Source organism: Myripristis murdjan, chromosome 16 (genome assembly GCF_902150065.1).
Source record: "Myripristis murdjan chromosome 16, fMyrMur1.1, whole genome shotgun sequence".
Classification (NCBI taxonomy): Eukaryota; Metazoa; Chordata; class Actinopteri; order Holocentriformes; family Holocentridae; genus Myripristis; species Myripristis murdjan.
This window is the reverse complement of record NC_043995.1, coordinates 16856966-16877201: the sequence shown is the minus strand read 5'-3', so window position 1 is coordinate 16877201 and position 20236 is coordinate 16856966. Positions and strand designations below refer to the sequence as shown.

The 20236-nt window shown below is 39.5% G+C and overlaps 1 protein-coding gene across 1 annotated transcript in view; it reads left to right on the top strand.

Annotated features, from left to right (window-relative positions):
* The first annotated feature begins 502 nt into the window (after positions 1-502).
* The window catches only part of si:dkey-233k19.3 (dynein heavy chain 11, axonemal), a 44642-nt gene continuing 24908 nt past the window's right edge, over positions 503-20236 (top strand). Inside the window, exons 1-41 of the mRNA XM_030072092.1 lie at positions 503-718; positions 878-1021; positions 1209-1402; positions 1520-1709; positions 1810-1909; positions 2747-2958; positions 3190-3411; positions 3514-3681; positions 4218-4334; positions 4462-4599; positions 4712-4827; positions 5012-5207; positions 5699-5803; positions 5913-6308; positions 7536-7868; positions 9134-9388; positions 9484-9653; positions 9747-9969; positions 10150-10266; positions 10414-10500; positions 10593-10751; positions 10976-11059; positions 11188-11346; positions 11468-11590; positions 12249-12371; positions 13714-13938; positions 14025-14116; positions 14240-14366; positions 14465-14620; positions 14710-14943; positions 15842-15973; positions 17720-17880; positions 18011-18167; positions 18285-18430; positions 18518-18634; positions 18718-18856; positions 18993-19085; positions 19171-19365; positions 19459-19536; positions 19637-19769; positions 19957-20084. Of these exons, the coding sequence (XP_029927952.1) occupies positions 503-718; positions 878-1021; positions 1209-1402; positions 1520-1709; positions 1810-1909; positions 2747-2958; positions 3190-3411; positions 3514-3681; positions 4218-4334; positions 4462-4599; positions 4712-4827; positions 5012-5207; positions 5699-5803; positions 5913-6308; positions 7536-7868; positions 9134-9388; positions 9484-9653; positions 9747-9969; positions 10150-10266; positions 10414-10500; positions 10593-10751; positions 10976-11059; positions 11188-11346; positions 11468-11590; positions 12249-12371; positions 13714-13938; positions 14025-14116; positions 14240-14366; positions 14465-14620; positions 14710-14943; positions 15842-15973; positions 17720-17880; positions 18011-18167; positions 18285-18430; positions 18518-18634; positions 18718-18856; positions 18993-19085; positions 19171-19365; positions 19459-19536; positions 19637-19769; positions 19957-20084 (6660 nt within the window). The remainder of the gene's footprint in view (positions 719-877; positions 1022-1208; positions 1403-1519; positions 1710-1809; positions 1910-2746; positions 2959-3189; positions 3412-3513; positions 3682-4217; positions 4335-4461; positions 4600-4711; positions 4828-5011; positions 5208-5698; positions 5804-5912; positions 6309-7535; positions 7869-9133; positions 9389-9483; positions 9654-9746; positions 9970-10149; positions 10267-10413; positions 10501-10592; positions 10752-10975; positions 11060-11187; positions 11347-11467; positions 11591-12248; positions 12372-13713; positions 13939-14024; positions 14117-14239; positions 14367-14464; positions 14621-14709; positions 14944-15841; positions 15974-17719; positions 17881-18010; positions 18168-18284; positions 18431-18517; positions 18635-18717; positions 18857-18992; positions 19086-19170; positions 19366-19458; positions 19537-19636; positions 19770-19956; positions 20085-20236) is intronic.

The following is a 20236-nucleotide window of genomic DNA, read 5'->3' as shown; positions in this document are numbered from 1 at the left end:
ATTTGCACATATATGTGACAGAATAAGGTATACAAAATATATATAGATATTTTTTTTTCTCTCTCTCTGAGGAGACAAACGGGGATCCTGGTACAGTGCTGACAGATCTTTTGGCATGCTGGAAAATGGTACAAATTGTTAGGAGGTAGCAGAATAGACGTACTGACCTACAATTAAATTCCTCGTTACAGTCATTTAAGATAATGTTCCAAAAGAAACTTTGTTGCGTCACAATTGCAGCTGACCTTGTGTGTGAAGGCTTAACGTACAGTGATTGAACAAGGTGGCTGTCGCTAAGCAACGGAACGCCGAACCGCCTCCAACTTTCTCCCGCACGCACCAGTTTTCTGAACACGCACTTAAAAAAGAAAAAAAAAACTACATGGCACCGAGTTATCCGGGTATATGACCTAGTTTACAGAGCCGTGTCATACAATAACGCTTCATGTAGCGTTTGACGGCGGTGAAAAGCTGCCAGCGTCGTAGAGCAACAACGGCAACAATGTCCGACGACGAAAGCGAGCCTTCCTTTCTGGAGGACGGCAGAGTAAAGTTTGTCGAGGAAAAAGTTTGTCACTTTCAGAGACTGCAGCGCCAGACATGGGAGAAGAGTGCAGTCAAGCAAGAGACTCAGACACTTCTGAAAGACTTCTTTGAAAAGCAAAGTATCATATTTTTCTCCCCAACAGCCAGCGGTTCTCTAATTGCTTCAAACGAGGTATACGCATATTTTACGACACATTTATTTAGAGTGTAATTGTCTAAATGTTAGAGAATTATCGTAAATGAATGTGTAGAAACGTGACAGGCTGGCTTCTGCGAAATACCTGTTGTTACACATTTGGCCTGACTGATGTCTCTTGTACCTTAAATGCAGGGCTCACCTGAGACTCAAAACAAGGAAGTCTATATTCTAAAGAAGAGACTTGTCCCCCTCAACTCCGAAAACTGCAGGGAACTTCTGCTTTTTGGCCTCATGTCTCCATCACCACTGCCACAGGTGTCACACACAGTTGAACAGGTGATCATTATATCCCCCAGAATGCCATCTAGCTAATATCACACTAGTGAGCTAATCAGATCCGCAAAGAAAGCAATTTACTGTAACTGGAGTCAGTTAGCCTATTTTAGTTATGCAGATGACCTGTTGAGTTTTCTTGCTTGCCTTTAGGAAAACCAGGTAAATTCATTGTGTATCTCTCATCAAGGTATGCTTTCCACTGCTGTCAAACAAGAAAAACCATCAGATGTGGCCGATTGTAATGTCTGAGGACATTATTCGACATGTTGAAAACATGTGGAGCAAGACATCAGTTGTCCGGGGCCAGATTTTAGGGAAAACTGTCCTTCCTATTCCACCAGCAACAGCTTGGATGGAGAATTCTTGTGGTACCATCAAAATGTAAGGAAACATCCCCATATTTATTTATCAATGTATCTGTCTTTAAGACTGGCATGTTAGATTTACACTGATAATGTAAGTAGACTTCATATATGGCTTCTATATTTTTGCTCTTAGATATGATAGCTATGACAGGACAGTTGCCCACGCCATTGAGTCCCAGGTTATTAGCTGGACCAACCTGATTCAAAAGGTTTTAAAGGAGGATTCAGGAGAGCTGCTCATGAAGGGCTTTAATCCGGGGCCCGCTGCAGAGTTCAACTTCTGGGCCTCCAGGAAGAGCAACATACAGAGCATTTATCAGCAGGCATGCTTCACCTTACTCTTGATCTTCCGAAAATACAACATGATTTTTTATCACCTCATATTCTTCTTGATGTTTCAACATTTGATGCTTTAATTCATAGCTTCAGAGTCCCGTTGTCGAGAAGATGGTGAACGTTTTGGAGATAATGGACAGCAGTTACCATCCAACAATCGCAACTCTGATTGGGAATGTATTGGATGGTAAGTTGTGTTAGTATCTCTTCCAAAGCTAAATAGGCCTAATATGTTTTATTTGGTGTTTGGATGAACTATACAGTATTATGTGATTAGCAATAGTCATTTTTTAGTTTGTTGTTTATATTTGTCATGGGATTTGTTTGTGCAAGAGGCCAAGGACATTGACCTCTGTCTATTCAGTTGGTGTTTGGATGAATGATAGGGTGTCTGCAGGTCCTTAAAAAGTATAAAAATGTCTTAAATTAAACATTTTCCACATTAGGACTTAAAACTCATTGAATAGTCTTAAATTAGAAGTTATGAGGTCTGAATTTCCACATTGATATTTTATCAAATTTAATTTATCCATCTTTTATTTTCTATTTGTCAAAATTAGTCAAGCTCCCCTGCATGAATATCAACATTTCTGATGTTACAAAACTCTAAGCCTACCTCTAAACCTTAAGAAAATGCTGTCTTAAAAACAAAAAGTCCAGGTTAGATTTATTCCAGCAGCAGCTGCTAACTAAGCTAAAAGAGTTTGTTAGAAACATGTAGTCAGTAACCAACCGTATTCCTGCCTAAAACTGACCTCAGCACAAGACAAAATATATAGTACCACAGTAACAATACACAATAACAATGCTTGTTTCAATAACAAAGGCTATTTTCCAGAAATGAGTCCTAATTTTGGTTAAAAATTGTCTTGAAAACGTCTTAAAAAGCATGAAATTTAAATAGATACCTACATAGACACCCTATACAGTGTAATGTGGCTATTAATATTTATTAGTCTGTCATTTATTCATTTGTTAATTTGTTGTTTATATTTGTCATGGGATTTGTTTGTGCATTTAAAAGCTCTACAAGAGGCCAAGGACATCGACCTCTATCTACAGCCACTGCATGCACAACTGTCTCACCTGGAAAAGAAAGGATTTCCCTGTGCTGAGCCATTCATCCCTGCACTCTTCCACATGCTCTCTCTTATCTGGACCCACTGCTCATCTTATCAAAAGCCAGCACGTATTGTTGTGCTCCTCCAGGAACTTTGCAATCTGCTCATTGAACAGGTTAGCATAATCATCTGATACACAGGAATGGAATACACCAAGAGACATTTAGTTTATGGTAAACATTTATTGGAGGCTGAGGCATATAGAAATGATTGAAAAAACATGAATTATATTCTTTGGTGCAATATTTAATTGTAGTGTTGCTTTGTGTTTGTGTTATTTTGACCTCAACAGTTAGCTTTTGTTCTCTAGAAAGAATTCACAATTGTGAAATTTTTCATCCTTCAGGCTTCTGATTACCTCATAGCAGATCTTTTACTCAGAGAGGATGCAGAGGAAGGTCTACAAAGGATAAAAAGGGTGGTCAGAGTCTTCAAATGTTTCAGGGAGAGTTACCACACCCAGAGGGAGAAGTTGGCCAGCAAAGTGAAACATGCACCCTGGGATTTCCCATCTGCTATGGTTTTCACACGTTTCAACCAGTTCCTTAATCGTATGCTACAGCTGGAGGTGAGGTCATATTTCCACTTATCTAATGTAATCTTCATAAAATGTGTGTGATTCAGCTATTTTTTTTTTTTTATTTCTTTTATAATGTGCTGTCTTTTTCAGGACTTGTTTGAAATTATGCTTGACTTTGAGCGGCTGGAGAAACTGGAATTTGGTGGACCCAAAGGCAAAATCTATAGTGAGCAGGTTGCTGAGATGTACAGGGAGTTCAGTGATCACTGCCGCGTGTTAAAGCACAGTGAAAGCAACCTACTTGACTGCAACTCACAGGTGCTGTTTGTCTAATAATTACATTATGCTTGACATTTTCAGACAATTCCAAATGTATTCCATGTCAGTACCAAAATAATTTTTTGTTTGACAGCAGAAATGTGTATAAATAGCCTATGTGGCTATTGGTATCTTCCTCTAACACTGATAAGGTAAAGATAGGATAAGATTTAGACAGTTTACTGCTATGGAAATTTTGTTGGCCTCTCTTGTACAGTAATGTGTGTTGCAGCCATATATCAATTTGGTCTACCTACCTAGATAAGAGAGCCTCGTAAATATGAACCATAATTGCTTAAAGGTGAATAATCAGCAAAAGTCCTTCTGGCTTTAAAAGCCTGCTTTCTAACTAGTGTTTTTTTTTTTTTTTCAATATGTACTTTTAACACGATTCTTAAAATGAAAATGATTCTTAAAATGAAAAACTGTGAGGGAGTGTTATAGTTTATGTAGATTAAAAAACATTCTTAATCTATCACTTCACACAATGCATCAGTCACCACTGAATACTGATGAATTGTTCAATTTGCCTAAAGGACTTTGAAAAAGAGTATAAGGATTTCAAAGTGAAGATTGCAGACATTGAATGCCGCCTCTCCACCGTTCTTTGCTTGGCCTTCAAGGATTGCTCTGGATTGGAATCAGCATTCAAAGTAAGCATACTGGATAGTGGGGATGATTTTGCCGATGACTGTTTTGATTAAGTGAATGAAGAATAGCAGAGCTTCTAAGTGAGACACCAACATCAATTGAACACGCATTTGTTTTTTTGTCCTTTAGCTCTTGGCTATTTTTGAACCTTTCCTGGAGAGAAGACAAATCAGGCAGATATTCAATCCCAACTTCCTTGTCCTGCAGCAACATTTTCAAGAAGAGCTGGAGAAATGCAAATCTCTGTATAAATCTCAGCTCATTCAGGTACTATATGAAAAACAACATATGGTATACTCAAAAACTATGTAATATGGGCAAACCAGGCATTGTTTAGTGTTCACCAAAGCCTTGTTTTTCTGTCTTATTTTGTTAACAGATGGAGAGTGGCCTGACTAAGAACATGGCTCACACATCTGGAGCTCTGAAGTGGGCAAAAATGCTCAGGGAGCGCATTCAAACCCCATGGGATAAATTCAGGTTTCTGTTTGGCATGTCAGTGCAAATGCTTAAGTATTTCAAACACTAAATTTATTTAGTGTTCACTTATTCACTTCATCCACTTATTCATTTATAAATGAATAAGTGGATGAATAAGTAAATTGATAGAACGATAGAAGCAATGACTATTGTTTTAGGCTTATGAGGTAAGTGTTTCTAAATGATTTCATATTTCCAGGCCTATGGAGGCTGCAGAGATGGTCCAAGAGTACAACATGTGCATGAAGATGTTGACTCTACTGAATCACTATGAGGAGGACATTTACTCTGAGTGGCGTAACGGGCTGGAGCAGGTCTGCTGGTTCAACCTGAACCAGCCACTCATCTCAAGAAATATTTCATCTGGTCTAATTTCAGTCAACTTCAATTCAAAGGTGATTTACATGCTTACTAGGATGCATTTGGACAGTGCAAACTACTGTCAGTGCTGAGCAGTTTTGCAGCTTACATCCAGGATATAATTTCTGCCATTTAAATTTACTTTCTTGATCCTGTAAAAGTACCTACAGCATTTTGAATCAAGTCACAGTCATCTCACAGTCATCTCTGGTGTTTCATGGCAGAAGAAAAATAATCATCTAATGGCACTCTGGCTCATAACTGAAATCTAATCAGTAGTTCTTTGGCTCAAGGCCTGTATGTCTAAAAAAAAATCTTGGAAAGTTTTTGCGATGCCCTGTTGGCAGACAGAAAAAACAATGGGTGAAAACATAACCTCCTTGGCAGAGGTAATAGATCATTAGTATTATTTCATCCAGTTGTGTACTCTTCAGGGAATTCTGTTAGTTAAGACAATACATTTTAGCACCACCCCTCTGTGCCGCTGCATGTTGAGTAAATCAACCTTTTTTTCTGCCTCCTGTAGCTGACTGAAGTCTTGAAAGATGTGAAGTATATCCAAACTCTCAATCAGATCAGAATCCCTGCAGCTGCAATGGCTGTATTTCAGAAGAATGATATGTTCACCAAGGTTAGAAATCAACATATTACTCCATGAATTTCAACCTTTAAGTGCTTCAACCTTGCTTATTTTTTTCCAAAGAATCCATAGTCACTCTCTCCACAATTGTATTTCCCAGTATGTGAGCAGTCTGCAGTTGATAGTTCAATGGTACAACAAGCTGAAGCAGACTGTGTTAGAAGTGGAATTCCCTCTCATCAGAAGTGAGCTGGTGTCTGTAGATCTGCAGCTGACAAGGGCAGAGACTGACCTGACATGGCAGGACCCAGACTGCTGGAGCTTCATCAGCAACACCAAAGACCTGGTCCACAACCTTATGTGGCGAGTCCAGAGAACCAAGGACAACTGTGAAGCTATTCAGTCACTGATGAAGGGGTGGAGCAAACAGGTCATGTTTTGCAGAAAGGACAACAAGAAAGGCTCACTTATATCGCTGGATGACAAGAGAGACTGTGTCAACACGAAATACAGCTCCATACAAGTAGATGGAGACTTGATACACAAGCTGGTACAGGTGTGTATGGCTGGATTCTGATAATGAATGTAATAATATATTAATTTATTTTTCATGATATATCATTATTACTTGATTCAGATTTAATCTTTGAAAATAATGTAATGGCTGAAGCATTTGGTACACTTTTTTATGGATGACTGTTCCTGCTCTAATATAAAATAAGATATCCTGAGATAACAACATTTGAAAAGAGCATTTCTCTGCACAGGACAGTTTCAACCTTTTGTATTTGTATAATATTTATGTCATATTCATATGTTCAGCTTTGGATTCAGTTTTACTGATTATCACACTTTTGAAGCAGCTCATTGAGGCAGTGCTTATCACCCACACTAACTACACAGGTGTACCGGCTATACAATTGGTGGTTGTGGTTTTAACAATAATTTCATATTTATTGTCACTGTCAACCAATATCCTTTGCTTGATGGTCATAATTCAGTGATAAAGCTGGAAGCCACATGATGTAGAGATCTGAGGACTACTGTCTGTGTTGGTGGCCAAGTCACTGTTAGTCATATGGCAGGTGGAGCAGCAGACCTCACAGTGGTGACATTTTTGCAGTTGTCTGGTCTGTGATTGATATCTGTTAATTTGTACATGATGCAAAAGGTGATAATGCATGTGTGTGCAAATGGAGAAGTGCCCAACAACTTTTGCACTGGGGCCTATCATGCTACAAATTACAAAGTACATTAAACATACTCCAAAACACTCCACACACTCCACGGATACGGAGAGTGCTGCTACCCTCTGGGAGGCGCTACAGGGCGCTCAGAGCCCGCACCTCCAGACTCAAGAACAGTTTCTTCCACAGAGCCATAACAGAACTGAATAACTCCAGCCATACAGTGCAATAAAGGGGACACCTGGGATATTTGGGATCATCAGTGCAAATGGGACAATATGTCCAATATCACTAGTACTAGCACTAGTATAGCTTTTTTTATGGCTTAATGCTCTTTTTAATGTGCTTTTATTTGTGGATGATTGTGCATACAGTATACATGTGTTGTGCACTTGTTTGTCGTTCAGGCATGGCACAGCGGAATTTCGTTGCACTTTGTGTAATGACAATAAAGTCTATTCTATTCTATTCTAAAAGTAGACATATAAATAATCTCCAGCAATGACAGAGTAATTGCAATTAGATACTTCCAGCCTTGTTAGTGTCCCGGTGCCTCTGGTGCTCACATTCTCTCCAAAACTCTCTGTTCTCATCAGGAGAACATGATCCTTTTCCACGCTGAGCCTGATTCAGAAGCATGGCAGTCCTACCTGGAGTACGTGGATGAGATGGTGGTGGAGGGGCTCTTCGGTTTTATCAGCCGCTCTCTGGAGTTCTTTGTGGAGAACATGGAGCCAGGGTCATGCCGGGCTCCTCTGTTTGAGACTCACCTGCTGCTCAATGACTCAGTTATGACCTTCCTTCCCTCACTGGAGCGAGATGCAGGGGACGGCCTCTATGAGCTGATAGAGGGACTGGTAGGAGACATCTTCAAGACATCGGTGCATGTTACCAGGGTAGCTGCTCATCTGAACATGGAGAGCTTTCAGGTATTTTGCACAACTGTTCATTATAACAGATTTTCTTCCAAAGTGCAATTTTGGGGGATTCGTTGCTGTTTTGCCTGTGCAAGACACTGCTAAATAATCAGTTCAGAAGTTTTGTCCAGCAAGTGAGTTTTTATCTTTTTTGTGAGAAAGTTGGATGATTATATCATGATAAAATGTTCAGGTAGAATGAAGCTGTTTGGGTTCTTTTACACTTTCTACTGACAGTTTCCATTTGAGCCTTGAATGTTGGTGGTAAATTAGCCCCCTGATACTATTGTGAAGAGCTGCCTTAATACTGAATGACAACGCAGGTGGCAATACTTAGATTCATTGGTCTCTATTAACAGCACAAAATCCAAACCTAGGGTGTAGTAAGCATTTGTTTTAGCCTACATGACTTGCCAGATAAATGGAGTTTACCACATTATGGCAACTCAGTGAGGTATGTCATGCAAATAACTGACTTGAAAGATAGCACTGCAGTACAGATCATTAAATTGTAACCTCTGTAGCCAAGATAGATAAGAGACATTTGTACATTATGTGCTGGGAATAACCCAAGGTGGGTGGTGGTTTGGTGAGCTGTCTTACAGACTCTATCTAGAATTATTGGTAAATATTTATCAGTAACATCTAGTTACCTCAGATGTTACTGATAAATGACAGCTACAAGTTTGTCCTTACCACTGCAAACACTTTGGCTCTCTAGTCCAACAGCAAGAAAATGGATGATTGTGTGTAAATGGAAACCATTTTACACTCTATCCATGTAACGATGGATTACATTTTCAGATAGCGTACCTCTGGAAAGCTGTGTAGCTAGAATACTTTTGCCAAAATCCCAAAATGTTGGTAGGTCAGTGGGTACAGGGTGAAAATAAGACAGAGCCACCCTGCAATATGTATTTTCTCTTTTCCCGTACTTTCAGTCTGGAGTTTACTCAGTCATCTTGAGACCTGAGACCATCTTGATCATAACTTTTGAACAGTAAATATAAATTTCAGGCATAGCAGCAGACACATATTCTGTTTTTGTTTACCTACCTCATAGAAACAAAAAATAACCAAAATTGACCAAAACCAAATCAAAAGCAATGCTTTCCTGTGAATTCCTTAATTTTCTGGCAGTGTTTACATTGCCCTGTGTAGGAAATATCACACTTATAATGGTCTGAATAAGTTAAAACAAATAGTAAAGCATTCCTTGTAGTTGGTCTGTGTGCAGTGTCCCTGGAGGCATATGTGATGTGATATACCTGTTACAGGATATGATGGATGACATGCTGGATTTGCTGGACCTCAGACAGGACATAATGGAGCGAGTGGACAACGTCCTCAAGAAAGCGCTAAATTACCAGAGAATGTTTGACTGTTACACCCATCTATGGCTAGACGACAGGGCTGAGTTTCTCAGTCAGTTTCTCCTATATGGACGGGTACTAACAAGTGAAGAGATGGAGATGTATGGAGGAGATGTGCTCCCTGAGAGCCCCCCTACAATTGATAACTTCAAAGAGCAGGTGAGAAATCTTCCTATTTCAGTATGTAGTATATTCACATTCACAGTATTCATAGTATATTTCTAATTAATTTTGGATTTCCTTTTGCTTTTTAGATTGATAATTATGAGGGCCTGTATACAGAAGTTTCTAAGCTTGAAGACTTCAGAGTATTTGATGGATGGTTCCGTGTGGACATCAAGCACTTCAAAGTCAGTCTTCTTAACACTATAAAAAAGTGGAGTTGGCTGTTCAAGGAGCATCTCATGACTTATGTGACGAACAGGTATTTTTTTTTCTAGTGTTACTACTAAAGACAGAAAGTACACTAATATAGCATCCCCTGTTTTCACTCTAACCTCTGCATGTGCTTCTATAGTCTTGATGGTTTGGAGGAGTTTGTCCGAGCCACATTTGAAGGGCTTGGCCAGCCTGTGTCTAAAGGAGATCACCAAGGCTTGGTGGAAGTTATGAGTCACCTGCTGGCAGTAAGAGACAGGCAAGTGGCCACAGACAGCATGTTTGAACCTCTCAAGGACACAGTTGTCCTGCTGGAACGATATGGAGAGACAATACCAGACCGGGTCTACTCTCAGCTGGAGGTATGGATGGAAGGGGGGTGGGTTAACTTTGATGTTTTCTGCCAAGACTAACTGCTCATACTTACTTGAAATAATGTGATAACATAAGAACATCTCATTTCTTGTTATGCAAGGAATCAGATTACTGTGACTTGTTTTGATGCGCCTCAGTCTTTAAGAATAGAAATTAACTCTCTTTAGGAACTCCCTGAAAAATGGATGGAGGCTAAGAAACTGGTCTTATCGGTGAGGCATGAGGTGGCACCTATGCAAAATGAGGAAGTGATGGTTTTGCGAAGACAGTGCATGGCGTTTGAGGTGACAAGTCTTTTCTGGTTCTTATTTCCCCCCAAAAATAAAATCCACAGAAAGTGATTTCTTTGAACAATTAAATTTAGTACTGTCTTAGACTGTTGTTTTGTTTAATGTGACCACAGCTCATACAAATGATATGTCATTTTGCAGGTGAAACAAAGTAATTTCAGGGAGGTGTTCAGAACAGAGGCACCCTTCATTTACACAGCAGTGCATCCGTACATCAGTCTGGAGAAAGTAGGACTACAGCTATTCTTGACTAATTCTTAATAATTGTTCATTGTTGTTGTACACCTCACATAAAACAATTTCCATGTGTGGGTTTACAGTCTGAAAGAACAATCAGAGCTTTGGAGAAAGAGGTTGAAGAACTGCAGGAGTCCACAAATTTGTTTGATGTTACTATACCTGACTACCGGGAGATCAAACTCTGCAGACGAGAAATCACTGTCCTTAAAGAACTCTGGGACATTGTTGTATATGTGCAGGTAAGTATCTTAATGCATATGGGACACTCAAACGCTCACTTCTCATGGGAAATGCTCAGTGCTTATTCACCTTTTCCACAATAAGTCAATAACATGACTAGCCACTTTTCTTAGAGGCTGTCATTGATTCTTTCAGTGCTAGTATTGCCCCGCAGCCTCTAAATGTCCTCATTAAGAGCCCTAAGCCCATTCACTCCTCCGCTTGTGTGTCTTTATCTATACAGAGCAGTGTGGAAAACTGGACAATGACCAAATGGAGGCAGATAAACGTGGACCAGATGGATGCAGCATTGAGGAGGTTTGCCAAGGTGAGGTCACCAACAGCGCTACATCACACCAGCGCATCTCTCCTGCTGTCTTGCTCTCATGCACCATTGCTGTTGGGAACAGATGCCCCTAATAACTAATTATGTTTACCTACCTTCTGTTTGTGTAGGACATACGGAAGCTTGACAAAGAGGCCCGCATGTGGGATGTGTATTCTGGGTTAGACCGTTATGTGAAGAACCTGTTGACGTCACTGCGGGCTGTGAGTCAGCTACAGAACCTGGCAATACGAGAGCGACACTGGGTGCAGCTAATCAGAATAACCAAGGTGCATAAATAGAGGCTGTAGAGATCTTACCGTAGCATAACTATTTTTCTGTGTGAAGTGGTTTGTCTTGCATGATGGAAGTCTGAGACTTTGCCCTCTGTCATTAAATCTTTTCAAGCAGATGGACTTCACTATGACTGATAGTACTACCTTAGGTGACCTCCTGGCTCTGCAGCTCCACTTGTTTGAAGAGGAAGTTCGCAACATAGTGGATAAGGCAGTCAAAGAAATGGCCATAGAGAAGGTTCTTCTTAAATTAAATATGGATCATGGTCACAAGCCCATCAATAATGTTATGCATAAATGTAACAAACATCACATAGCATTTCTGGTTATTATGTTAGGTATGTTTATAAATCCACTCCAGTATTTTGCATCAAGCAAGAGACATGACAAAAGAATATAAAAAGGTCAAATATTTTCAGTCTTTAAAATGTGCTAATAAGCATGTGCCAGCATGTAAAATAAAATTTGGTAAGGAATAGCCCAGAGGAGTTTGTCTCATTGAGTAGGACAATTATCATGCATGCAAACTAATGGCATTTGGCAAGACAAGTGCTAGCCTTTATTTGTCTAGCCAAGTATTTAAGTGTTTTTCAGAAGTCAAAGAAAACAACACAAAAACATTAAAAAAGTCAAGTAAAAGCAGTCAAACCTATTCACATGCTGTTGCATAGGGCTGTATGTGTTCACAGTGCCCTTTCACCTCTTTGGAGAATATAGCACTGAATAAACAAACAGGATCTCTTACAGTGTTCTTAAAAATTACAAATGGATTTGACACTTTTCACTAAGGATCTAACAACTATCTGATCATGATCTGATAGTAAACATTTTCACTGTATGCAAGAAAGAATATACCACTATTATCAGTCAAAAGTTGTCCATTACTTTTATTTCAGGTTATAACAGGAATAAGTCAGACATGGGCATCAGTGGAGCTTTCATATGAAGATCATCACCGGACTTCTGTGCCTCTGCTTAAATGTGATGAGGAACTCATCGAAACTCTTGAGGATCATCAGGTAAATTCAAAACATATAGGTATGTTTTACATTTGATCTTATGTATTTATTTGTTTTAATCAGGTCAAATTGTTTATGAAAATGAATAATGTCTGTAGTGCACGACAACTGGTTCTCAAGATCAGTTGTCTGTGAAAGCACAGATAGTTCAGTGTTGAATAGAGATGAGAGTGCAGTGAGGGGCTGCCCTGTCTGACTGTCTAACAGCACAGCTGAGAGTAAAGAGGTCCCTATTGAGACCTCTGATTTATAGCTGCTGTAGGACAGAGGGTATTGTTGTACTGTGGCTGTCTTTGAATGCGTACACCAGATGCGCTGGGGGGTTACAGCAAGCAATTAGAAGTCTTGCCACTTCACTGCCTCCATCTTTGTGGAAACAGAGTGTCTCCTCCCCCACTTTTCTATGTCCTCCATAGCAATGCATGTTGAAGAAGAAACAGAATGGATAAGCTTGGAAGTCAAAGTGAAACACACCATGATGTCTGGTCATCAAAATATTAATCTGTCCTGCCTGCAAACTGTGTGACGGTTTGTATTGTTTGAGTTTGACATTTGGACTTAAGGAAACTACAAGGAGTTTTTAACTGGTTATGAAACAGTCTCAGTTTAATACTGATGTCTCTCTATAACCTATGTAAGCAAACAAAACCATCAACAAAAAGGTTATTTATTCATTTTATTTCTATATATTTATCCCAAATGCACACTACTGGGTCAGTGTCCCTGTGGAATCAGACAAGCAATTTGTGGCACACAGAGCGGAAGAGTCTATGTTTACATTTTCCCTGGCAAAATATGTTTGTGTCGTGTGTTTGTGTTGAGACTGAGATCTGAGTCCGAGGCTCTGTATTCATTATATATATATATATATATATATATATATATAATCTAATTCAGTGTTATTGTAGTTAGTAAACCTGTGGGTTAGCCTCATGTTAACATACTGACATATATCTGTCTTTGCTGACCCAAAAATGTTACTTTCTTTTTTCCTGCATCCTCGCTTGCATGAAATATCCTTCTGCATGTGTTGCATTTTGCTGTGTCAGTATCTTTTTAAGTGAAGCTAAGCCAAATTTTTGAGTGTTTGCTGCAGTCAGCCATGGTCCAGGATGTAAACAGAAGTGTCTCTTGTCATATGCTATGTTGATGTGTTTCATTCACTCACTTTCACAACAAGGCCAGATCAAGACCTTTACTACACGCGGCGGTGGTACCCATGGGAAATGCACTCTTCATTCTCGGAAACACTACCTCTTTGTCCACAGGGGTCCACAATGTCCAGTTGCTCTAAGCCCTGTGATAAACTATGCACACCTGTCTCTCTGCCTTTATCCCTCAGGTTCAGCTTCAGGGCATCTATCAGAGTAAACATGTAGACCACTTCCTGCTCCAGGTGTTAGAGCTACAGAAACAGCTGACTGTGGCTGACTCCGTGCTGATGATCTGGATGGAGGTCCAGAGGACCTGGGCCTACTTGGAGAGCATCTTCATAGGCTGTGATGACATCTGCCACCAGCTGCCTGCAGATACACACAGATTCCAAGCTATTGATGCTAAATTCAAGGTCCCCACTCATTTATAATAATGTAGAAATTCTAATTCCCCTGTTTTACAGTTTTAAATTTAAATATTTGAATTTCTTTGTTGCAGGAATTAATGTTGGACAGTGCTAAGACTAAAAATGTCATTGAGGCCACCAACAAACCTCATTTGTATCAGCAGCTAGAGGATCTACAAAAGAGGTTAATGTTTATTTTAGTCTGTATTTTAGTCTGACATTTATTTATTCGTTTTATGCTTAACAGTTCAAGATTCTGTGCTTATCTACATGACACTCAACTTATCTACACTGTCTTGTTTAATAGGCTGGCTCTGTGTGAAAAAGCTCTCGCTGAATACCTGGAGACAAAGAGACTTGCCTTTCCACGTTTCTACTTTATTTCATCAGCAGACTTGCTGGACATCCTCTCCAAAGGGAGTCGTCCCAGAGAGGTACAGTTATCTGTGACGTTAACCAGTTTTTGTAGTTTTAATGAGGTGTCACTGTTTCTGCACTTATGTAAAAAAAAAAAAATGTTTGTCTTTTGCAGGTCACTTGTCACCTTTCAAAATTATTTGACAGCATGTCAGCTCTAGAGTTTGTCAGTGATGAGCAGGTGGATACTTTCTCTAAAACTGCAGTGGGCATGTACAGCAAAGAGAAAGAATATGTCCCATTCCAGAGTGGTTGTTCCTGTACTGGGCCGGTAAGATGAGATTCAGTATCAAAGCAGCAAAATCAGCTGTTTTGTTTAGAGAAAAACTTAACTAATGATAATAATGCACTGTGCATCAGGTGGAGGAGTGGCTGACCTGCCTGGAGAGCACTATGCGGGAATGCGTGAGGGGGTACCTGTCTGAGGCTCTGTCAGTGTACGAGGACAGGCCCAGGGAGCAGTGGGTTCTGGACTTCCCTGCCCAGGTGGCCCTCACTGGATCCCAGATCTGGTGGAGCAATGACATGGATCTTGTGTTTCAAAGAGTGGAAGAAGGCTTTGATTCTGCGCTAAAAGACTACAATAAGAAACAGGTAGATTTGATTTAACACATTTCAATTTTACACATACTTCAGTTGCATGCAGCTTAATTAGAAATAGCATTTTCAACATCGTAGTTGGTTTAGTTTAGTTTATTAGGATCCCCATTAGCTACAACATTGTAGCAGCTTTCTTTCTGGGATCCACAAAAACTGTGACAATTACAATAACAATTACATTAAAGCACATAATACAAAATAAACAGGACAAGACTAGAACACACACAGAGAAAAGACAAAATAATAATAATATATGAAATGTATGAAATCCAATTTGCATATCCAATTTGCATATTTTATGTGATTGGAGCATTTATTACATAAACCGGCAGTTAGGTGGTGACTCCTGCAAGAGAATGGACATCTGTTCCATTATCTCACACCTGAGTCAGTGACCTGAGCTGAGTTTGTTGAGCCAGGTTGTGGGGCTACGCTCACAGTTGGTATATTATCACTCTTGTCAGTTTCATCAGCTCTACTTAAGGTTAGCATGTCCTTGGCCGCTGTTTGAATAATCTCCCTCTCCCTCTACAAGCCACTGCACTGCACTGATTGGATCTGCTTTCATACAGGACCAGTGACAAATGCAGTGATGGTTTAGTCACAATTATAAGAGTGCAAAGTTACTTTTCACTGTCTTTATTGTTATAAGGATTTGGGAAAATGTGTTCATATTTTTGCATCTATGTGTTCGTAGACACATACACTTAGGCCTCCTTCTTACACAAATAAATCTCTCCCATGCTTATTTTGCTTCCAGTCTGGAATACACTTTGTTAAAACTATGTAGTTTCTGACAGAAACAAAAAACTCAGACCAAGAAATGTGAAATTGTCTAAATAAGTCCAGTATGTTTTTTTCATGTTGGCCTTGAATTAATTTTCCTCTCCAGATTGCTCAGCTGAACTCATTGATCAACATGCTGCTGGGGGAGCTGAGCTCAGGAGACAGACAGAAGATCATGACCATATGCACAATTGATGTCCATGCTAGAGATGTTGTGGCCAACCTCATTGCTCAGAAGGTTAATGCAACTGAATCCTCCTATCATCATCATTCAGTTTTAGTCCAAATAACTTTAGAATTGCTGCCTGTTTTACTTGTAAAAGTGGTTGGTATTATGAATAAATTATTATAGTATATGACTGATTCTTGAGAATTTGGATAAATCATGTCCCACTAAGAAAAATGCTATTTCTGCTGGAAATTTACAACATTTTAATGAATAAAAAGAATCAAGGGCATAATCAGGGGGTCCTTTGCACATTTGTAAGGTTTTTTCATAGGTTTATTTTTAATTTGTATTAATTTAATGATTATATGTTGGCCCATGCCCTACAAAACCAGTTGTCCTCGGATAGGAGATAATCATTTCAACTTGATTAAAACAACAAAAAGTAATAATTTCATTGAATAATATCTTTACCACATGAAAGAGTACATCATAATATGTATTAAAAACTACAAACGATGAGTTTTGAACAATATTTACTATTATTTTGTGGTTGCTCAAAATGTGTCCCAGATATTCGTCACCACCGTCAGATATTTATTTAAAAAATAATAATAAAAAAACTACAAGGTCAATTACATTCCTGAGGATCCCTTTTCGAACCTTCAGCTTTACTGCATGCTTCAAGACCACTCAGGCTCCTGGAAGTTTTCTATTTTCTCTTAAATCTCTTCATATTTTTGGACACTGCTACTGTCACAACCATAACATGTCAACACCGTCACTTCTGTATAAAAAATATTAAATTAGATTATGGAATAAATTCATACTTCTTAAGAAGAGGTCTGATGCAGGTAGCAACAGGGCGAAAACAAGCTGGCTAATGTGAACAACTCATGCTTATCATGTGAAAGAGCAGGTTTTTGTCACCACCGTCAGACGTCACCACCGTCAGGTTTTCTGTCTGACGGTGATGACTGCAGTCTGAAAAATGCTTATAACAGTGCTCAGGATTGTTATTTTTTGTACCAAATAGTTAAATGAAGTTGTTAAGCAAGAAGCCATTGACTTGAGTGGTATAAATTTTGGAAATGTATGTTTTAATGAGGCCACTGTCACCACTGTCAGATTAGTGTCACCACCGTCAGAGGCAGTTTTCTTGGTTTTAAATGAATATGCTTACAATATGTTTCTTTGGTGCTGTTGAGTTATTAAAGTAATAGTCTCTTTAATACAAAAATATGTTTTTCAAATTAAAAAAAATTCATTACGGTGATGGTGTTGACAAAAACAAAGTAGCCTAATAAAACATAAAACCATAAAACCTATTTTATGAAAAAAATGCAAAATGAGGAGGTTGCACCGGTACATTGCTGAACAGCCAAGACCTTGGCCTATAATGATATACCTTCAGATTTTGTAATTTAACGCACTTTTTTTTTTTTCAAAATTAAAACCTGTTTTATCCAAATTCCCAAGAATCAGTGATATGTACTTTTTCATTTTGCCTTTCATAAGATTACATTGCAGTTTACAGAAAAGAGCAACTCATTTGGTAACAGGACAGTGCTCCATTTTCAGCATTTCAAGAAAATATATAGCAACAAGCAAATTTGAGTTTAAATTAATTACCTAACAGAGGCCATTAGTATCAGTAGGTTTTCCATTTTAATACACTCTCATTTCAAAAGATAAGCACATTTAAGCAAAATTTAATCCATTTATTATGTTAGATTATCATATGATTCCACCAGTGTATTAGATAGGACATGTTATTTCTTTTTGAAGCAATTTCATAGGGCCTACCTGTCTTTATAGGTCACCAGCTCACAGGCCTTCCAGTGGCTTTCTCAGCTGCGACATCACTGGGATGAGAAGCAGCACCACTGCTTTGTTAACATCTGTGATGCTCATTTCCTTTACTTATATGAGTACCTTGGAAATACACCACGTTTGGTCATCACTCCACTCACAGATCGGTAAATGTCTTGCTGCTTGCCAGTGCTCCTCGTCTGCATACATAATTTTTCAACAAATCTACTATATCCAGCATTGCTAAAACAGTGCATTTGAGGGTCTCTGTTGTGCTGTTGTTATGGACAACTTTAGGTGCTACATCACTTTGACTCAGTCTCTCCACCTGACCATGAGTGGAGCCCCAGCAGGTCCTGCAGGAACAGGGAAGACTGAGACTACAAAGGATCTTGGCAGAGCATTGGGTGTCATGGTGTATGTCTTCAACTGTTCAGAGCAGATGGACTACAAGGTACCTGAAATTCAGTCCTTAATAAAAAAAAAAAAACGCATCATTTTTAAACTGAGTGAATGTTTTCTCAAGATTAGAGTTGCGTTTCAACACAAAATCTAACTTTTTTATGTGCAGTCAATTGGAAATATCTACAAGGGTCTGGCCCAGACTGGAGCTTGGGGTTGCTTTGATGAGTTCAACCGCATTTCTGTGGATGTTCTGTCAGTAGTGGCAGTGCAGGTGAAAACCATACAGGATGCCATTCGCAATAAGAAAAAAAGGTAGGGAATCAAAAGTGTATACGCTGAGCCTGCATAATACTCCAATATTTCCTTAAAAAGGTTTTAACTGTCAGTGCATCCGCACAGGTTCCTCTTCTTAGACAAGGACATTGCCTTGAAACCCTCAGTGGGGATTTTCATCACTATGAACCCTGGCTATGCCGGCAGGACAGAGCTACCTGAGAACCTTAAGGCTCTTTTCAGGTGGGAATGATAAACATAATCTTTACATTACACTTTTACACAGCATAAAGCTCATTGTCTGCACTATTTGTGTGTTGCTGTAGACCCTGTGCCATGGTGGTCCCTGACATTGAGCTCATTTGTGAAATCATGCTGGTGGCAGAGGGCTTCCTCTATGCTAAGAGCTTAGCCAGGAAGTTCATCACCCTCTACACTCTCTGTAAAGAACTGCTCTCAAAGCAGGTAGGAGAAAAGCACATATCAGCAACTTTATTATAAATCAGAGCTAAGAACATTGGTTTATGAGCCTTTACAAATAATGGTAGGCTCAGGAATATATATCTTTGCTGACTTCTCACTCACCTCTCTTGTGTATTAGGACCACTATGACTGGGGTTTGCGTGCTGTCAAGTCTGTTTTGGTTGTGGCAGGAGCCCTGAGAAGAAGAGACAAGGCGAGACCAGAGGATCAGGTGACTTATTAGGCATGTGTCATGTCATAACTACATTAGGGAGCATTATCCCGCATCATCTAAAACTGCACATATTAATTTCCAGGTGCTGATGCGTGCTCTGAGGGACTTCAACACGCCTAAGATTGTCACTGAGGATGTGACTATCTTCTTGGGCCTGCTAGGTGACCTGTTCCCAGGCCTGGATGTTGAGAGGGAGAGAGACTCTGAATTTGAAAAGGCCATCAGAAAGAACACTCTGGAGCTTCAGCTTCAGCCTGAAGAAACATTCATCCTAAAGGTTTGACATCAGATGGTCTACACCTTGTAAACGAAGCATTGAAGAAAATTATTCAGAGTCAGAGAATGGCAAATAACTGTCCTGTTTTGTCAGGTGGTGCAGTTGGAGGAGCTCATGGCAGTGCGTCATTCTGTCTTTGTTGTTGGAAATGCTGGGACTGGGAAGAGCCAGGTTAGACAAATCCACCTTGTATACCTTGTACACTCTGAACATAAATACAGAGGTTCTCAAAAGTATTCCACTGGCCACTGTGCAACATTTCTTTTTTCAGATATTGAGAATTCTTCATAAAACCTATGCAACCTTGAAGAGGAAGCCTGTTTGGAATGACCTGAATCCAAAGGCTGTTGACATAGATGAATTGTTTGGCTTCATCCATCCTGCAACTCGCGAGTGGAAAGATGGTAGAGACTTTGAATTATAGAATACTGGAGCTACATTTAGCACACTGTAGATGTGTTAACTGCTAGTGGCAATGTTATAGCTAAAAACTTCTTTCAATTGAAGTGGACATAATTAAAGAACGTCACATGTACAGTATGCTGTGACAGATTCTTAGTCATTGTTAACACTGTTCTGGTCCTATGTAAGGGTTGTTATCATCGCTGATGCGGGAGCAGGCAAACATCTCCCACTCAGGACCTAAGTGGATTGTGTTGGATGGAGACATTGATCCGATGTGGATTGAATCACTCAACACAGTGATGGATGACAATAAGGTACCTCCCTCCTGTTCACTTGTACACCAGTGTACAACACATACCATCCCGGGTGGTATGGATAGAAAAAGATGCTTTTTTCCCCCCTTCCTTTGCAGGCACCACCTGTGGTGTAAGCACTTGTCAGTATTATCCCAGTGTAATGGATCATG